The 15,860-nt window shown below is 50.5% G+C and overlaps 1 protein-coding gene across 1 annotated transcript; it reads right to left on the bottom strand.

Annotated features, from left to right (window-relative positions):
• Positions 1-2,718: 2,718 nt before the first annotated feature.
• BIRC5 (baculoviral IAP repeat containing 5) lies at positions 2,719-15,686 on the bottom strand. Its single transcript, XM_033182409.1, has 5 exons — positions 15,457-15,686; positions 15,095-15,204; positions 13,419-13,536; positions 4,145-4,875; positions 2,719-3,819 (listed from the first exon to the last, which is right to left on the bottom strand). Exons 1-4 carry the CDS (start codon positions 15,565-15,567, stop codon positions 4,786-4,788), a joined length of 429 nt encoding a protein of 142 aa, XP_033038300.1. The 5' UTR covers positions 15,568-15,686; the 3' UTR covers positions 2,719-3,819; positions 4,145-4,785.
• Between the last annotated feature and the right edge of the window lie 174 nt (positions 15,687-15,860).

Here is a 15,860-nt window from a genome sequence, read left to right as displayed (position 1 = left end):
GCCATAGGTTAGAACCATGCACCTTTTCACTTTTTGTCGACAGTGGTATCGTTTGTGAGATGTGGCCATGATTGGGAGGCAGCCGAAGAGTGAGGAGTTCTCATCCCCAAGCACAACTCCCAGGCCTGTGAGGGGCTCAGCACGGTCACCCAGGCTTCCCCAGCACCTGCCCAGCGATCCTGGCAGCCCAACAGGGTTCCACTCTTAGGGAGGCAGGCAGGCGCCTCCGAGGCCACACGGGGTTTCTAAGGGACAAGCTTCTCGGGCAGCCGTGCTTTGGGCACCGCAGCATCTGCCCAGCATCCTGGATGGTGACTGGAAATGATATCCTGGAGAAATAACTTCCTCAAAGGGAAATGAGTTTGTGTTTTCTAGAGTGAAAGTTCCTCCCCAGACAAAGCTGAGACCGGCACTGGCTTTGAGTGACTAAATGTCTTGCTGGGAGGCTTTGACTCACTGGGTAACGTGGAATGGGCAGTGCCTTAGGCTGCAGGGCCTCTCCGGCATCATCCCGGAACCAGCCTGTGCTTCCCCACATCGCAGAGCGCACCTGCCGTGCCCGTTCCGTTCCGTTCCTTCCGGTCTGTGCATCCTCCCCTTCCCTTCCTGGTCCCACTGGCAGCCTGCCACCTATGCCAGGACAAACAGCTGCATAGGGATGCCCTTTCCTGTTGCCATCCAGGGCAGAGCTCACCGTCTTCTCGGTACTGCTGCAGATACCAGCCACACGTGTGCAGACGTGCATGGCCATTTGCTGACCTGTCGTCCCGCCGTTCAGAGAACAAAAACCGGGGGAACTCACTGCAAGAGTTGTTCGTGCGCTTCAATTCCTGGACCTGGCACCTGGCACACTGTAGCTGCACGAATGGATGTCACCCCTTTGGGGATCACGTGGAAACCTCGGAAGGGAAGGTCCCAGTTTGGTCCCAGCCAGCTGAAAACAGGTGTAAATAATGTAGGCTAAGCCCAGCGGAGAGAAAATCTGCAGCTTAGTTGGTCCTTTGCTTTGTTGAGCTAGATTCAGCTGAGTCAGGAAATCCTTCGTGATGACAAGACAGGCCCTGGGCAAGCTGGGCCACACAACTCGCCCTCTCAACACAGACCTTGGATGTTGAAAGTGAATACAGTGCACTGTCCTCACAACGGGGGAAAGGAGGGGAACAGAATCGGGACCACCTGTACTAGCCTTACAACTTCCCGTGAATTTACATTTCAACGTAAAAGGTTACAATGTACAGCGAGGATCTGTGGAAGCCTTGGGGAGGCAGGTGTCAGTCCCATGACAGCCTTTCTGACAAAGCTGTCGGAAAATGGAATAGGGGTGCTTTAAAGACAGCCCTCCCTCCCTAGAATCAGACAGCCAACCACAGCCACCCCCACAAGCTGACAGTGTCCTTCAGCAGTGAGGGCCCAGGCTGCCTGGGTTCAAATCCCAGCCCTAAAAGTGACTTATTCTACTGTCTTGGATGAGTTATTTCATTTCTACAAGTCTTCATTTCTGCACTAAAAAATGGTAGCTACAGCTGGGCGCGGTGGCTCAAGCCTGTAATCCCAGCTTTGGGAGGCCGAGACAGGCGGATCATGAGGTCAGGAGATCGAGACCATCCTGGCGAACACGGTGAACCCTTGTCTCTACTAAAAAATACAAAAAACTAGCCGGGCGAGGTGGTGGGTGCCCGTAGTCCCAGCTACTCGGGAAGCTGAGGCAGGAGAATGCGTAAACCCAGGAGGTGGAGCTTGCAGTGAGCTGAGATCCGGCCGCTGCACTCCAGCCTGGGCAACAGTGAAAGACTCCGTCTCAAAAAAAAAAAAAAAGGTAGCTAGGCCAGGCACAGTGGCTCCCAGCCATAATACCAACAATCCCAATGCTGAAGCAGGACAATCACTTGAGCCCAGGAGTTTGAGACCAGCCTGGGCAACAAGGTGAGATCCCATCAAAACAAACAATTTTTCAATTAGCCGCGTGTGATGGCATGCGCCTGTAGTCCCAGCTATTTGGGAGGCTGAGGTGGGAGGTTCACCTGAACGCAAGAATTTGAGGTTGTGGTGAGCTTTGTTCATTCCACTGCATTCCAGCCTGGGAGAGCAAGGCCTTGTCTCCAGGGAGAAAAAAAAAAAGTAGATAAAACCACATTAGACTTTATTGGCAATTGTGAGTTATTCTTTCAACATGGCAACAGCCTGCAATGGGGGCTCCAGTTTGGCTTGCTGGTCTCTTCTGGTGGCGGGCACTGCTGTCTCTACTTTCCAGGGTGGCAGTTGGCCCGAAGGGCTCAAACCTGCTATTGGAACTTCACCCACAGCCCAGAAGCCTCCATTCACAACCCTTCCCACACTCCACTCTGACTTAGAGAACCTGGAAAACGGACACATGGACACGAATCTGAAAGAAAGTCTAGGCATGGCCGGGCGCGGTGGCTCAAGCCTGTAATCCCAGCACTTTGGGAGGCCGAGACGGGTGGATCACGAGGTCAGGAGATCGAGACCATCCTGGCTAACACTGTGAAACCCCGTCTCTACTAAAAAATACAAAAAACTAGCCGGGCGAGCTGGCGGGCGCCTGTAGTCCCAGCTACTCGGGAGGCTGAGGCAGGAGAATGGTGGGAACCCGGGAGGCGGAGCTTGCAGTGAGCTGAGATCAGGCCACTGCACTCCAGTCCGGGCGACAGAGCGAGACTCCGTCTCAAACAAACAAACAAAAAAAGTAAGTGTAGGCAGTTGCCCTCAGACAAGGACCTACGGCTTTATTAACAGATGCTGAGGAAGCTTGCAGGTGCTGGCAGCCATGAGGGTCTGGTTTTAAGAATGGCCTTTAAGGAAAAGCCATGGCAGGCGGGCTGAGAGGGGTGGCGTCAGCTCAGCCCCGCCCTTAGCACAGGCTGACAGAAGCGGAGATCCACATCACCGCCTGGCGTGCAAAGGAGCTGAAGACAAAACCATTTTTTCCAGCTTCTCTACAAAGTCAATTTATAAGCAAGTTATTAAAGTATCCATTTATAGACTGGTACAAATATCAAAAATAAGCAGCTTAGATGAGTACAGAGGCTGGAGTACATTTTTATTCTCCAAGTTTAGAGGGAAAAGTCTGAGGCCGACTCAGATGTGGCAGAAATAAGTGGGTCTGAAGTGCATTTTCAGTTGTTTCTACCCAGAAGGAGCCCGGATGATACAAACAGGTCTGGGGTTCGTGGCTCTGGCAAGCGCCCAGACAACTGCGTCTCTGCTAGGATGCTCATCCTCACTGCGGCTGTCTGGGCAGGTGGCTGTTGGCAGGCTAGGGACGATGATGAAAAACTGACAATATTTTAAAAAACCCAGTAGGGTCCACAGCAGTGTTTGAAATCACAGGCTTTTTATTTCTTAGGAACAGCCGAGATGACCTCCAGAGGTTTCCAACGAAGCTGTAACAATCTACCCTGCAGCTCTGTGACAGGGAGGAGGGCGAATCCAATCCATCATCTTACGCCAGACTTCAGCCCTGCGGGAGCTGCCGCCGCCAAAGCAAGCAGGGACCTGGGAGGACTGCATCCCTCCCCCGTGTGGAGAACGTGACAGATGTGAAGGTCGGGCTGACAGACACACGGCCTGCAGCAGCCCAGCCAGTCCCACACAGCATCGAGCCAAGTCATTTAAAAAAGATTCAGGTCACTGCCTTTTTCTCAGGGAGGAGCAGCCAGCATGTGCCCCGCAGCTCACTGGGCCTGTCTAATCACACAGCAGTGGCAAAAGGAGTATCTGCTAGACGCTTCCTATCACTCTATTCTGTCTCCACGTCCACCTGAAGTTCACCCCGTTTCCCCAATGACTTAGAATGGCTTTGTGCTTAGTTTTATTTTTTTTTATTTTTATTTTTTTTTGAGACGGAGTCTCGCTCTGTCGCCCGGGCTGGAGTGCAGTGGCCGGATCTCAGCTCACTGCAAGCTCCGCCTCCCGGGTTCACGCCATTCTCCTGCCTCAGCCTCCCGAGTAGCTGGGACTACAGGCGCCCGCCACCTCGCCCGGCTAGTTTTTTGTATTTTTTTTAGTAGAGACGGGGTTTCACCGGGTTAGCCAGGATGGTCTCGATCTCCTGACCTCGTGATCCGCCCGCCTCGGCCTCCCAAAGTACTGGGATTACAGGCTTGAGCCACTGCGCCCGGCCAATGTGCTTAGTTTTAATTGTAGTTTGTGCTATTCTGTGAATTAATTCAAACAAAATAAGAAAGACACATTGTGAAACAATAGAGGAGCCGGAGACTCTGTCTCCATTCCCCTCCTCATCACACACAAGTCATGCATCTACCAAAAAAAAAAAAAAAAAAGTGGCCTCTGAGGCAGCACAGGTGTGACAGATGAGAAACCTGCAGCTCAGATTCAACAGGCACCTGCCAAGTCCACCCTCAGGACTGTGTGACAGCCTCAACATGAGGTCCAAACACATTCACTGTGGAAGGCTCTGCCCACACGAACAAAGCCGTCAGCTCTAGCAAAAGGGACACCGCCTTCTTCCTCCCCTACTTCTCACCTGGTAAGTCTGGGAATCAAGAAGACAAAAATGAGCCAAAAAAAAAAAAAAGAGAGAAAGGCAGTCACTGTTATCAGCAGCACCCGCTGCACAGGTAGAAGCACCTCTGGTGCCACTTTCAAGACAAAACAAGATACAGCTGAAATATCTAATTGGAAAATATTGATCTTCTCCTTTCCCAAGGCATTGCTAAGGGTCCCACAGGAAGGCTGGTGGCACCAGGGAATAAACCCTGGAAGTGGCGCAACCACTCTGGGACCAGGCAGCTCCAGCCAGAGGCCTCAGTCCATGGCAGCCAGCTGCTCGATGGCACAGCGCACTTTCTTCGCAGTTTCCTCAAATTCTTTCTTCTTATTGTTGGTTTCCTTTGCCTGGAAATAAAGAATAGACACGTGACACTGAAACCAGAGCTTCCCAGTCACGTGCGGCAGATAAGATGACAAAGGAAAAACCATCAGGGAACACTGATAGAGCACCTCAATCAAGTGGGCACTGGGCTGGGGCAGATTCCCAGCGACCTGAGACAAACATCCTGATTCAGATCAACTCCTCTAGTTTAAGCTGCCTCCTAATCATCAAATAACAGAAAACATGGACGGAGCGCTTGGCTATGCACCCAGCACCATTCTACCGGCTTCACTCCATTAACTGATTTATGCTCACACTGACCCTGCGGTGGGTGCTCCCATCTCTCTACTATACAGATGAGGAAACCGAAGTCTAGCCTGAAGCAGCCACTCCAAGTACCCAGCTAGTCTAGGTACCCAGCTAGTCTAGGCAGAGCTCTGCTTTTTTTTTTTTTTTTTTTTTTTTTGAGACGGAGTCTTGCTCTGTCACCCAGGCTGGAGTGCAGTGGCCGGATCTCAGCTCACTGCAAGCTCCGCCTCCGGGGTTTACGCCATTCTCCCGCCTCAGCCTCCGGAGTAGCTGGGACTACAGGCGCCCGCCACCTCACCCGGCTAGTTTTTTGTATTTTTAGTAGAGACGGGGTTTCACCGTGTTAGCCAGGATGGTCTCGATCTCCTGACCTCGTGATCCGCCCGTCTCGGCCTCCCAAAGTGCTGGGATTACAGGCTTGAGCCACCGCGCCCGGCCTAATTTTGTATTTTTAATAGACACGGGGTTTCTCCATGTTGGTCAGGCTGGTCTTGAACTCCCGACTTCAGGTGATCTATCCGCCTCGGCCTCCCAAAGTGCTGGGATTATAGGCGTGAGCCACTGCGCCCAGCCAAAAAATTACTTTTCAATATGTACTTTATATATCCTAAGTTTTACCTCATGTATCATAATTTGTAATTTATTTTTATATACATTTATAATTTGTAAATTATTAATTGAAAGAAAATTTAATTTAAAAATAATAAATTGATTAAAAAAACAGTGCACCTTTGTTTTTTTTTTAGAGACAGGGTCTCACTCTGTCACCCAGGCTGGAATGCACTGGCAACATCATGGCTTACTGCAGCTTTGACCTCCAAGGCTCAAAGTGATCCTCCCACCCCAGCCTCCTGAGTAGTTGAGACTACAGGCACATGCCACCATGCCTGGCTAATTTTTTGTGAATTTTTTGAAGAGATGAGGTCTGGCCACATTGCCCAGGCTCACCTCAAAACTCCTGGGCTCAATCAATCCTCCTGCCTTGGCCTCCCAAAGTGCTGGGATTCAGGCGCAAGCCACTGCACCTGGCCCAACAATGCACCTTGTAATGGACTGTAATGGACGACTCTGTAGTCCCAGGGAGCATCACCTTTACTGATATGGAAAGATAACCATGGCTTTAAAAAATACACACACACACACACACACACACAGATTATTCAGTTTCTTCTTCACTTTCAAAAAAGCATAAAATTAACAAAGCTCCTTTGCATACATACTATAATTTAACCACCCCAATGTGGAGGTCAATATCTCCATTTTATACATTTTTCCACTAAAGGGAGGGGGGCAAAGCAAACACAAGAACTCTCACTATTGAAAAACAAAACAGGCCGGTGCAATGGCTCATGCCTGTAATCCTAGCACTTTGGGAGGCCGAGGTGGGCAGATCATGAGGTCAGGAGTTCAAGACCAGCCTGGCCAACATGGTGAAACCCTGTCTCTACTACAAATAAAAAACTAAGCTGGGTGTGGTGGTGGGCGCCTGTAATCCCAGCTACTCAGGAGGCTGAGGCAGGAGAATCATTTGAATCCGAGAGGCAGAGGTTGCAGTGAGTGAGATCTCACCATTGTACACCAGCCTGGGTGACAGGGCAAGACTCTGTCTCAAAAGAAAAAAAAAAAAAAAGAAAAAAAAAAACAAAAACAGGCCAGGTGCAGTGGCTCACGGCTGTAAAACTCACTGACAAAACTTCTGGCTGGGTGTGATGGCTCAAGCCTATAACCCCAACACTTTGGGAGGCCAAAGCAGGAGGATCAGTTGAGCCCAGAAGTACAAGACCACCTTGGGCAATGTACCAAGACCACTGTCTCTACAAAAAATTTAAAATTTGGGCTGGGCATGGTGGCTCATGCCTGTAATCCCAGCACTTTGGGAGGCTGAGGCGGGCAGATCACCTGAGGTCAAGAATTCGAGACCAGCCTGGCCAACATGGTGAAACCCTGTCTCTACTAAAAATATAAAAAAATTAGCCATGCATGGTGGTGGGCGCCTGCAATCCCAGCTACTCAGGAGGCAGAGGTTGCAGTAAGCCAAGAACGTGCCATTGTATTCCAGCCTGGGCGAAAAGAGTGAAACTCTGTCTCAAAAAAAAAAAAAAGAAAAGAAAAAAAAATTAAATTAGCCAGGCATGGCGGCATGTGCCTGTAGTCCCAGCTACTGGGGAGGCTGAGGCAGGAGGATCGCTTGAGTCCAGGAGGTGAAGGCTATAGTGAGCTGTGACTGCACCACTGTATGTCAGCCTGAGCAACAGAGCAAGACCCCATCTCTGAAAACAAACAAAAAACTCCTGCCGCCCAGGTCTACAACTCGCCTCTCCTTCTAGTGCTTCGTTTTGTCCTCATTGCAAGTATTTATCAAGTAAACTATTTTTTTTTTTTTTTTTTTTTGAGACGGAGTCTCACACTGTTGCCCAGGCTGGAGTGCAGTGGCCGGATCTCAGCTCACTGCAAGCTCCGCCTCCCGGGTTTACGCCATTCTCCTGCCTCAGCCTCCCGAGTAGCTGGGACTACAGGCGCCCCCGCTACCTCGCCCGGCTAGTTTTTTTTTTTTTTTTGTATTTTTTAGTAGAGACGGGGTTTCACCGTGTTAGCCAGGATGGTCTCGATCTCCTGACCTCGTGATCCGCCCGTCTCGGCCTCCCAAAGTGCTGGGATTACAGGCTTGAGCCATTGCGCCCAGCCTCAAGTAAACTATTATGAATAACTAAGTTGCTCTGTTTATTTCCACATTAAGTTTATTCTCCGATCGATTTTCACATTGGTTCTAATTTATTTCATTGTTTCAAAAGCTAAGCACCGAGGCAGCAGCAGAAACAAGAATCAGTACCCAGTGCAGCGCCCTGAGTGGCCAGACCTCAGCTTCCACAGCAGCGCCCTCCTGGCACCCTGGCAAGGCAGCAGACAGGGGCATCCTGCCGTCAAGTCTGGGATCTTGGGAATCCCTAGCATCACCAGCAACAGCATCCTTGTCTTCAGGATTTGTGTAGCACAACACGCGTGCCTGTGGTCCCAGCTACTTGGGAGGCTAAGGTGGGAGGATCATTTGAGCTCAGGAGATTGAGGCTGAAGTGAGCCAAGATCACACCACTGCACTCAGCCTGTGTGACAGAGTAAGACCCTGTCTCAAAAAAAAAAATTATATTGTTTCAGAATTAAACTAATAAAAACAAATCCATAAAAGTATTCTGTATTCTGAATTGGGGAAAACAAAAAACAGTTCAAAATAAAAGCCAAGCAGCTTTTTAAATCTCCCCACTTTTCTCAAAGGCTGGAATGTCTCCCCTCATTCCAATCTGGCTGGGTCTGTCAGGAGATGGAGACCAAGGGGTCTCCTGCGGGGGCTGAGGCCTCTACTTCTGCGTCCTGCCCCTTCAGCTCACACATCCTGAAAGTCTGCTTTTCTTAATCTCATCTTCAAACAGGTGAGTCGACTTCCCATACCAGACTGCATCTTCACCCCTGTAACCCTAGAGCAGAGCACCCCGCAGCGTCCACCAGCACTTCAGGGCTTTCTGGAACTGGACTGTGTCAGATTTCAGTTGCTCTATTTGCAATGGCAACAACCCTCTGTCTTTCTCAGTACTCTGGGACCTGGCTTCCAGCCCACGCCTCCACATCCCCTGCTCCTCCCCTGTGCTCATGATGGTTCCAGGCACACAAGCTGCTCCTTGTCTAAAACAGGGCTTGGCAAGCCAGGGCCTGCTGGCCAAATCCATCCAGCCCGTCATGGCCTTTTTTTGTCCAGCCCACGGGCTTAGAATGCTTTTTATGTTTCTAAAAGGTTGTGAAAAACTACAACAAAAGGCAATATGCAACAGAGGCTGTGACCCACGAGGGCCAAGGGATGATCTGTGGCACACTACAGAAAAGCTGGCTGACCTCTGATCCAGAAAAAGATGATCCCCAGGCCACTTTCCAGTTTCCACGCTGCAGCTCCCACAACCTCAACCGGGTGACGAGCTCGCCCACAGCATGATTCACCCACCACTGGCCTCTTCCCTCTTCCCGACAAAACGCTATCTTAGTCCTTAGCACTTAAAAGCCACTATATTGAGGCCAGGCGTGGTGGTTCACGCCTGTAATCCCAGCACTTTGGGAGGCCAAGGCGGGCAGATCACTTGAGGCCAGGAGTTCGAGACTGGCTTAGCCAACATGGCAAAACCCCGTCTCTGCTAAAAATACAAAAGTTAGCTGGGCCTGGTGGCACACACCTATAATCCCAGCTACTTGGGAGCCTGAGGCACAAGAATCACTTGAACCTGGGAGATGGAGGTCGCAGTGAGCCAAGATCGCACCACCGCCCTCCAGCCTGGGCGACTGAGTGTCACCCTGTGTCAAATTTTTAAAAAGCCACATATAAGGACAGAATTATTTTACGCTGATTTCTAAAAAGGAATACAATTTTCAAGCTGAAAAGGAACCTGAGAAACCGTGGAACGGGGGGTCTAACCTCTATTTAGCAAGGAAAGTGTGACCACGACTGGCGTCACAACGTCTCCTGACTCTCCACCCAGGGCTTCACTACAAGGATATGGAATCCCCCATTATTTATTCTGTGTGGGGCTGCCAGACTTAGGAAATAAGAATATTCGATGCCCAGGCTGGGCGCAGTAACTCACACCTGTAATCCCAGAGCTTTGGGAGGCTGAGACAGGCAGATCACTTGAGGTCAGGAGTTTGAGACCAGCCTGACCAACATGATGAAACCCTGTCTCTACTAAAAATACAAAAATTAGCTGGGCGTGGTGGCATGGGCCATTAATCCCAGCTACCTGGGAGGCTGAGGCAGCGTGCACTGCACTGCAGCCTGAGTGACAGAGCAAAACTCTGTCTCAAAAAAAAAAGAAAAAGAAAAAGAAAAACCTGGGCACGGTGGCTCACGCCTGTAATCCCAGCACTTTGGGAGGCCGAGACTGGCGGATCATGAGGTCAGGAGATGGAGACCATCCTGGCTACCACAGTGAAACGAAACCCCGTCTCTACTAAAAATACCAAAAAAATTAGCCGGACGTGGTGGTGGGCGCCTATAGTCCCAGCTAATCGGGAGGCTGAGGTAGGAGAATGGTGTGAACCTGGGAGGCAGAGTTTGTAGTGAGCCGAGATTGCGCCACTGCACTCCAGCCTGGGCGACGGAGTGAGACTCTGCCTCAAAAAACAAAACAAAACAAAACAAAAAGCCAGGCATGGAGGCTCATGCCTGTAATCCCAGCACTCTGGGAGGCTAAAGAGGGCAGATCACGAGGTCAGGAGTTCAAGACCTGCCTGGCCAGCTTGGTGAAACCCCATCTCTACTAAAAATACAAAAATTAGCCAGGCATGGTGTTGCATGCCTGTAGTCCCAGCTACTCAGGAGGCTGAGGCAGGAGAATCGCTTGACCTCAGGAGGCAGAGGTTGCAGTGAGCCGAGGTGGCGCCACTGCACTCAAGCCTGGGTGACAGAGTGAGACTCCGTCTCAAAAAAGAAAAAAAAAACAATGCCCAGTTACATTTCAACTTCAGATAAGTGACTACGTTTCTAGTAAATACTGACACAACATGTGAGATTTGCTTATACTAAAAAGCATTCCTAGTCCACCTAAAATTCTGCTTTAACTGGAGCTCTAGTCTTCTCTGGCAAGCCTCATGCTCCACAACTTGGCTGCTCGGGAGCCACCGCTTTTGTGGACTCATGGCTTCACCTTCTGCTGTCACAATAGCCCAGCACAACTGGCAAGAGCCTGGAGGGAGTCACCTGCAGAAAAGCCTTTGGGTCCTGATGGGCTGCTGCCTCTTTTTACCCCTTCCCCACATACCCTCTACTGTGTATTCCCAGACCTCTGTCCACACCACTGCCAGCACAGGAGCACGCGGCCGTGTGACACCCCATGTAGGTTTTCAGGGAGGGCAGGAAGGCAATCCTAATGTTACAATGTCCCCACCCACCAAGGAACCTCAAGCTCAATATACCTTTACTAAGGGTACATGTTTTTCTGACCACACAACCCCAAGATCATACTCCAGGAGCTGTTTTTTTTTCTTTTTTGAGACAGAGTCTTGCTCTGTCGCCAGGCTGGAGTGTAGTGGTGCTATCTTGGCTCACGGTAACCTCCGCCTCCCAGGTTCAAGCGATTCCCCTGCCTCAGCCTCCCGAGTAGCTGGGACTATAGGCGCCCACCACCATGTCCAGATACATTTTTGGATTTTTAGTAGAGACAGGGTTTCACCATGTTGGCGAGGATGGTCTCAATCTCCTGACCTCGTGATCTGCCTGCCTCAGCCTCCCAAAGTGCTGGGATTACAGGCGTGAGCCACTGCGCTGACCTTTTTTTTTTTTTTCTGAGATAGACTCTTACTCTGGCGTGCAGTGGTGCGATTTTGGCTCACTGCAACCTCTGCCTCCCGGGTTTAAGAGATTCTCCTGCCTCAGCCTCCCAAGTAGCTGGGATTACAAGTGCCCACCACCATGCCCAGCTAATTTGTGTATTTTTAGTAGAGATGGTGTTTCATCATGTTGCCCAGGCTGGTCTCAAATTCCTGACTTTAAGTGATCTGCCTGCTTCAGCCTCCCAAGTGCTGGGATTACAGGCGTGAGCCACTGCGCTGACCTTTTTTTTTTTTTTTCTGAGATAGACTCTTACTCTGGCGTGCAGTGGTGCGATTTTGGCTCACTGCAACCTCTGCCTCCCGGGTTTAAGAGATTCTCCTGCCTCAGCCTCCCAAGTAGCTGGGATTACAAGTGCCCACCACCATGCCCAGCTAATTTGTGTATTTTTAGTAGAGATGGTGTTTCATCATGTTGCCCAGGCTGGTCTCAAATTCCTGACTTTAAGTGATCTGCCTGCTTCAGCCTCCCAAAGTGCTGGGATTACAGGTGTGAGCCACTACGCCCGGCCACACTCCAGGAGCTTTAAAATCACACATATATCCTGGGGCTTTAAAAATGATTCCTAGCTGGGTATGGTAGCTCATGCCCCTGTAATCTCAGCACTTTGGGAGGCCAAGGCAGAAGGATCCCTTGAGCGCAGGAGTTCAAGACCAGCCTGGACAACATAGGGAACCCTCATCTCTACAAAAATAAGTAAATAAATAAATAAAGTAGGTGGGCATGGTGGGGTGCGCCTGTAGTCCCAATTACTTGGGAGGATGAGGCGGGAGGATCACTTGAGCTCAGGAGTTCGAGGCTGCAGTGAGCTATGGGGTATCACTGCACTGCAGCCCAGGTGACAGAGTGAGTCCCTGTCTCAAAAAAATAAAAACAGCCAGGTGCAGTGGCTCACGCCTGTAATCCCAGCACTTTGGGAGGCTGAGGTGGGCGGATCACGAGGACAGGAGATCGAGACCATCCTGGCTAACATGGCGAAACCCTGTCTCTACTAAAAATACAAAAAAATTAGCTGGGCGTGGTGGCGGGTGCCTGTAGTCCCAGCTACTAGGGAGGCTGAGGCAGGAGAATGGCTTGAACCAGGGAGGCGGAGCTTGCAGTGAGCCGAGATCACGTCACTGCACTCCAGGCTGGGCGACAGCAAGACTCCATCTCAAATAAATAAATAAATAAAAATAAAAATAAAAATACTTCCTGAGTCCGGTAGTGATGGCTCACACCTGTAATCCCAGCACTCTGGGAGGCCGAGGTGGGCGGATCACCTGAGGTCAGGAGTTCAAGATCAGTCTGGCCAACATGGCAAAACCTTGTCTCTATCAAAAATACAGAAATTAGCTGGGTGTGGTGGCACATGCCTATAATCCCGGCTACTTGGGAGGCTGAAGTAGGCAAACCGCTTGAGCCCGGGAGGCAGAAGTTGCAGTGAGCCGAGATCATGCCACTCCACTCCAGCCTGGGCAACAGAGTGAAACTCTGTCTCAGAGAAAAAGAAAAAAAGCCAGGTGTGGTGGTTCACACCTGTAATCACAGCACTTTGGGAGGCCAAGGTGGGCGAACCATGAGGTCAGGAGTTTCAGACCAGCCTGGCCAGCATGCTGAAACCCCATCTCTACTAAAAACACAAAAATTAGCTGGGTGTTGTGGCACGTGCCTGTAATTCCAGCTACTTGGGAGGCTGTGGTAGGAGAATCACTTGAACCCGAGAGGCGGAGTTTGCAGTGAGCCGAGATTGCGCCACTGCACTCCAGCCTGGGCAACAAGAGTGAAACTCCGTCCCAGACAAAAAACAAAAAATGCTTCCTGAGGAAAACACAGAGTCCCTTTGAGGGACTAGGTAGTTTAGTGCTAAAGACATTGAACAGGGTTTGAACAGTTCTTATTCCCAATACATACAATTTTGTTCTTGGCTCTTTCTCTGTCCAGTTTCAAAAATTCACCGAGGGTTAATTCTTCAAACTGCTTCTTGACAGAAAGGAAAGCACAAGCGGATGAATGCTTTTTATGTTCCTCTCTAGAAAAATCAAAACAGCGGAAAGGCAGTTGAAGGGATTAAAGTGGCAGTCCACTCCCAACGGGCCACCTCCCCGCACCCTCCACAGGCACACCCTGCTCTGCCTCAGGAGCAAGACATCAAGTCTGAAGTTGATGGCATCCGTGCTGTGCCCAAGCCACATTCCCATATGGCACCTCTTAGCACCTTCTCCTCCCTGTGGACATCTCCCCCCACATCTGTGTGGCTAATGTATCTATTTTATCTGGACTTCTTTAGCAGTTAGTTGGAAAAGTGTTACATGGTGTAAGTTCAAAGGAATTACATGTCAAACCCCTCTAACATTCTCAAGGAACTGTTTGAAGTAATTTCATTTCACTGGAATTATTATGTAATCCACTGTAAGGATTAAGGGCAGAGAAAGGCATTATTGCCCAGGGTTCCCCAAGGGACCCCTCTAGTTCATACTCTCATTTCCTGCTAGGGGAGTCTCCCTGCATAGCTGATTATCACCGTTACCAGAACTGTATTACAATGAAAACATGGCCACCCAAAGTCCAAAAGGACAGCCAGTTGTAACTCTAATCTGAAAATATGACAACATTTATTCATTTTCAAGACGAATATCACTGATATTTTCCCAGTGATTACTGGGATGCAGTATAACCACCATAGCAAACATACGAAGAAAAACACAGCTACTCTCTTCTGGCCAACAAGAAAAACAACTGGGGTGATTCTCAAGGGAAGAAAATTCAAGTTGTGGAAGCAACTGATTCGGACAGAAAAAAAGGTGAGAAAAGGTTATAGCATTACAGTGTGGAAAGACATCATCTGAGTACAGAACTTCATTGTCATTAACTAGGCATCTTGAAGAAAAAAAGCCAAAACAACACCGAAGTACATGCTTTCTTTTTTTTTTCAATTTTTTATGTTTATGACTGAGTCTCGCTCTGTTGACCAGGCTGGAGTGCAATGGCACGATCTCTGTTCACTGCAACCTCCGCCTCCCAGGTTCAAGCGATTCTCCTGCCTCAGCCTCCCCAGTAGCTGGGATTACAGGTGCGTGCTACCATGCCCGGCTAATTTCTGTATTTTTAGTAGAGCTGGGGTTTCGCCATGTTGGCCAGGCTGGTCTCAAACTCCTGACCTCAGGTGATCCGCCCACCTCAGCCTCCCAAAGTGTGAAGTGCACTTTCAAAGGGTAATTTTTGTGCTGTGTGGGTTATATTTCAATTAAACTTTAAAAAAAAAATCTCAAGAAAAGCACTTGGACATCCCTGGCAGTTCACAACAACAGGGTCTGCTAATGTATTCTATTGAACATGAAAGGCATCAGGCATCTTATGTGAATGAGACTTTAACATCCACCCTAAGGGCATTTTGGTCAGATGAAATTTAATCAGGTTGTAAGGATCACCAAGGCACCAGTATACAGAGAGGTATCCGTTCACAACAGCCGTTTAAGAAGCATTGAGGCTGGAAAGCAACCCTCCCATACTAAGTGTCTTCACAATTCAAATCTTTTGACAGCTCAGTTCAAAACAAAGCCCATCGTGGCTGGCCAGAGAAGACTTACATGGGGTCGTCATCTGGCTCCCAGCCTTCCAGCTCCTTGAAGCAGAAGAAACACTGCGCCAAGTCTGGCTCGTTCTCAGTGGGGCAGTGGATGAAGCCAGCCTCGGCCATCTGCAAGGGACAGCACAGCTCGTGAGTGGACTCGACAGCCCGGAACCCCGAGGCCCAGCCACGAAGGCCTCGATGGGGACAAAGCAAGGAGGGGAGGGCGGCTCGGACCCAAGGTGCCCAGCCACAATGGCCTCGCTGGGGATAGGACAGGGAGGGGAGGGCGGCTCGTACCCCCGGGGCCCAGTCACAGTGGCCTCGCTAGGGAAAGGGCAAGGAGGGTCTGGGGGACCGCAGGAGGCCGGGCAGTCTCACCCGCTCCGGGGTGCAGGCGCAGCCCTCCAAGAAGGGCCAGTTCTTGAATGTAGAGATGCGGTGGTCCTTGAGAAAGGGCTGCCAGGCAGAGGGCAACGTCGGGGCACCCATGCCGCCGCCGCCACCTCTGCCAACGGGTGCCGCGATTCAAATCTGGCGGTTAATGGCGCGCCGCGGGGCATGTCGGGAGCGCACGCCCTCTTAGGCGGGTCACCCCCCGCGGCCTTCTGGGAGTAGAGGCGGGGCGGCGCGGGGCGTGCCGGGAGTTGTAGTCCTCCCGCCGCGTGGCTCTGCCCGTGCTGTCTGTGCACCCAGCAACCCCCGCCAGCTCGTCCCTGCCCATACCTAGCGCCCCCTCGACTGCTTTCAAAGAGCGCGTGTAGGCCGGGTGCAGTGGCTCACGC

The sequence above is a fragment of the Trachypithecus francoisi genome, unplaced genomic scaffold (assembly GCF_009764315.1).
Source record: "Trachypithecus francoisi isolate TF-2019V2 unplaced genomic scaffold, Tfra_2.0 Lachesis_group20, whole genome shotgun sequence".
In the NCBI taxonomy this organism is placed as follows: domain Eukaryota; kingdom Metazoa; phylum Chordata; class Mammalia; order Primates; family Cercopithecidae; genus Trachypithecus; species Trachypithecus francoisi.
Note: the sequence above shows the minus strand (reverse complement) of the source record. Positions and strands in the feature narration are given on the sequence as shown.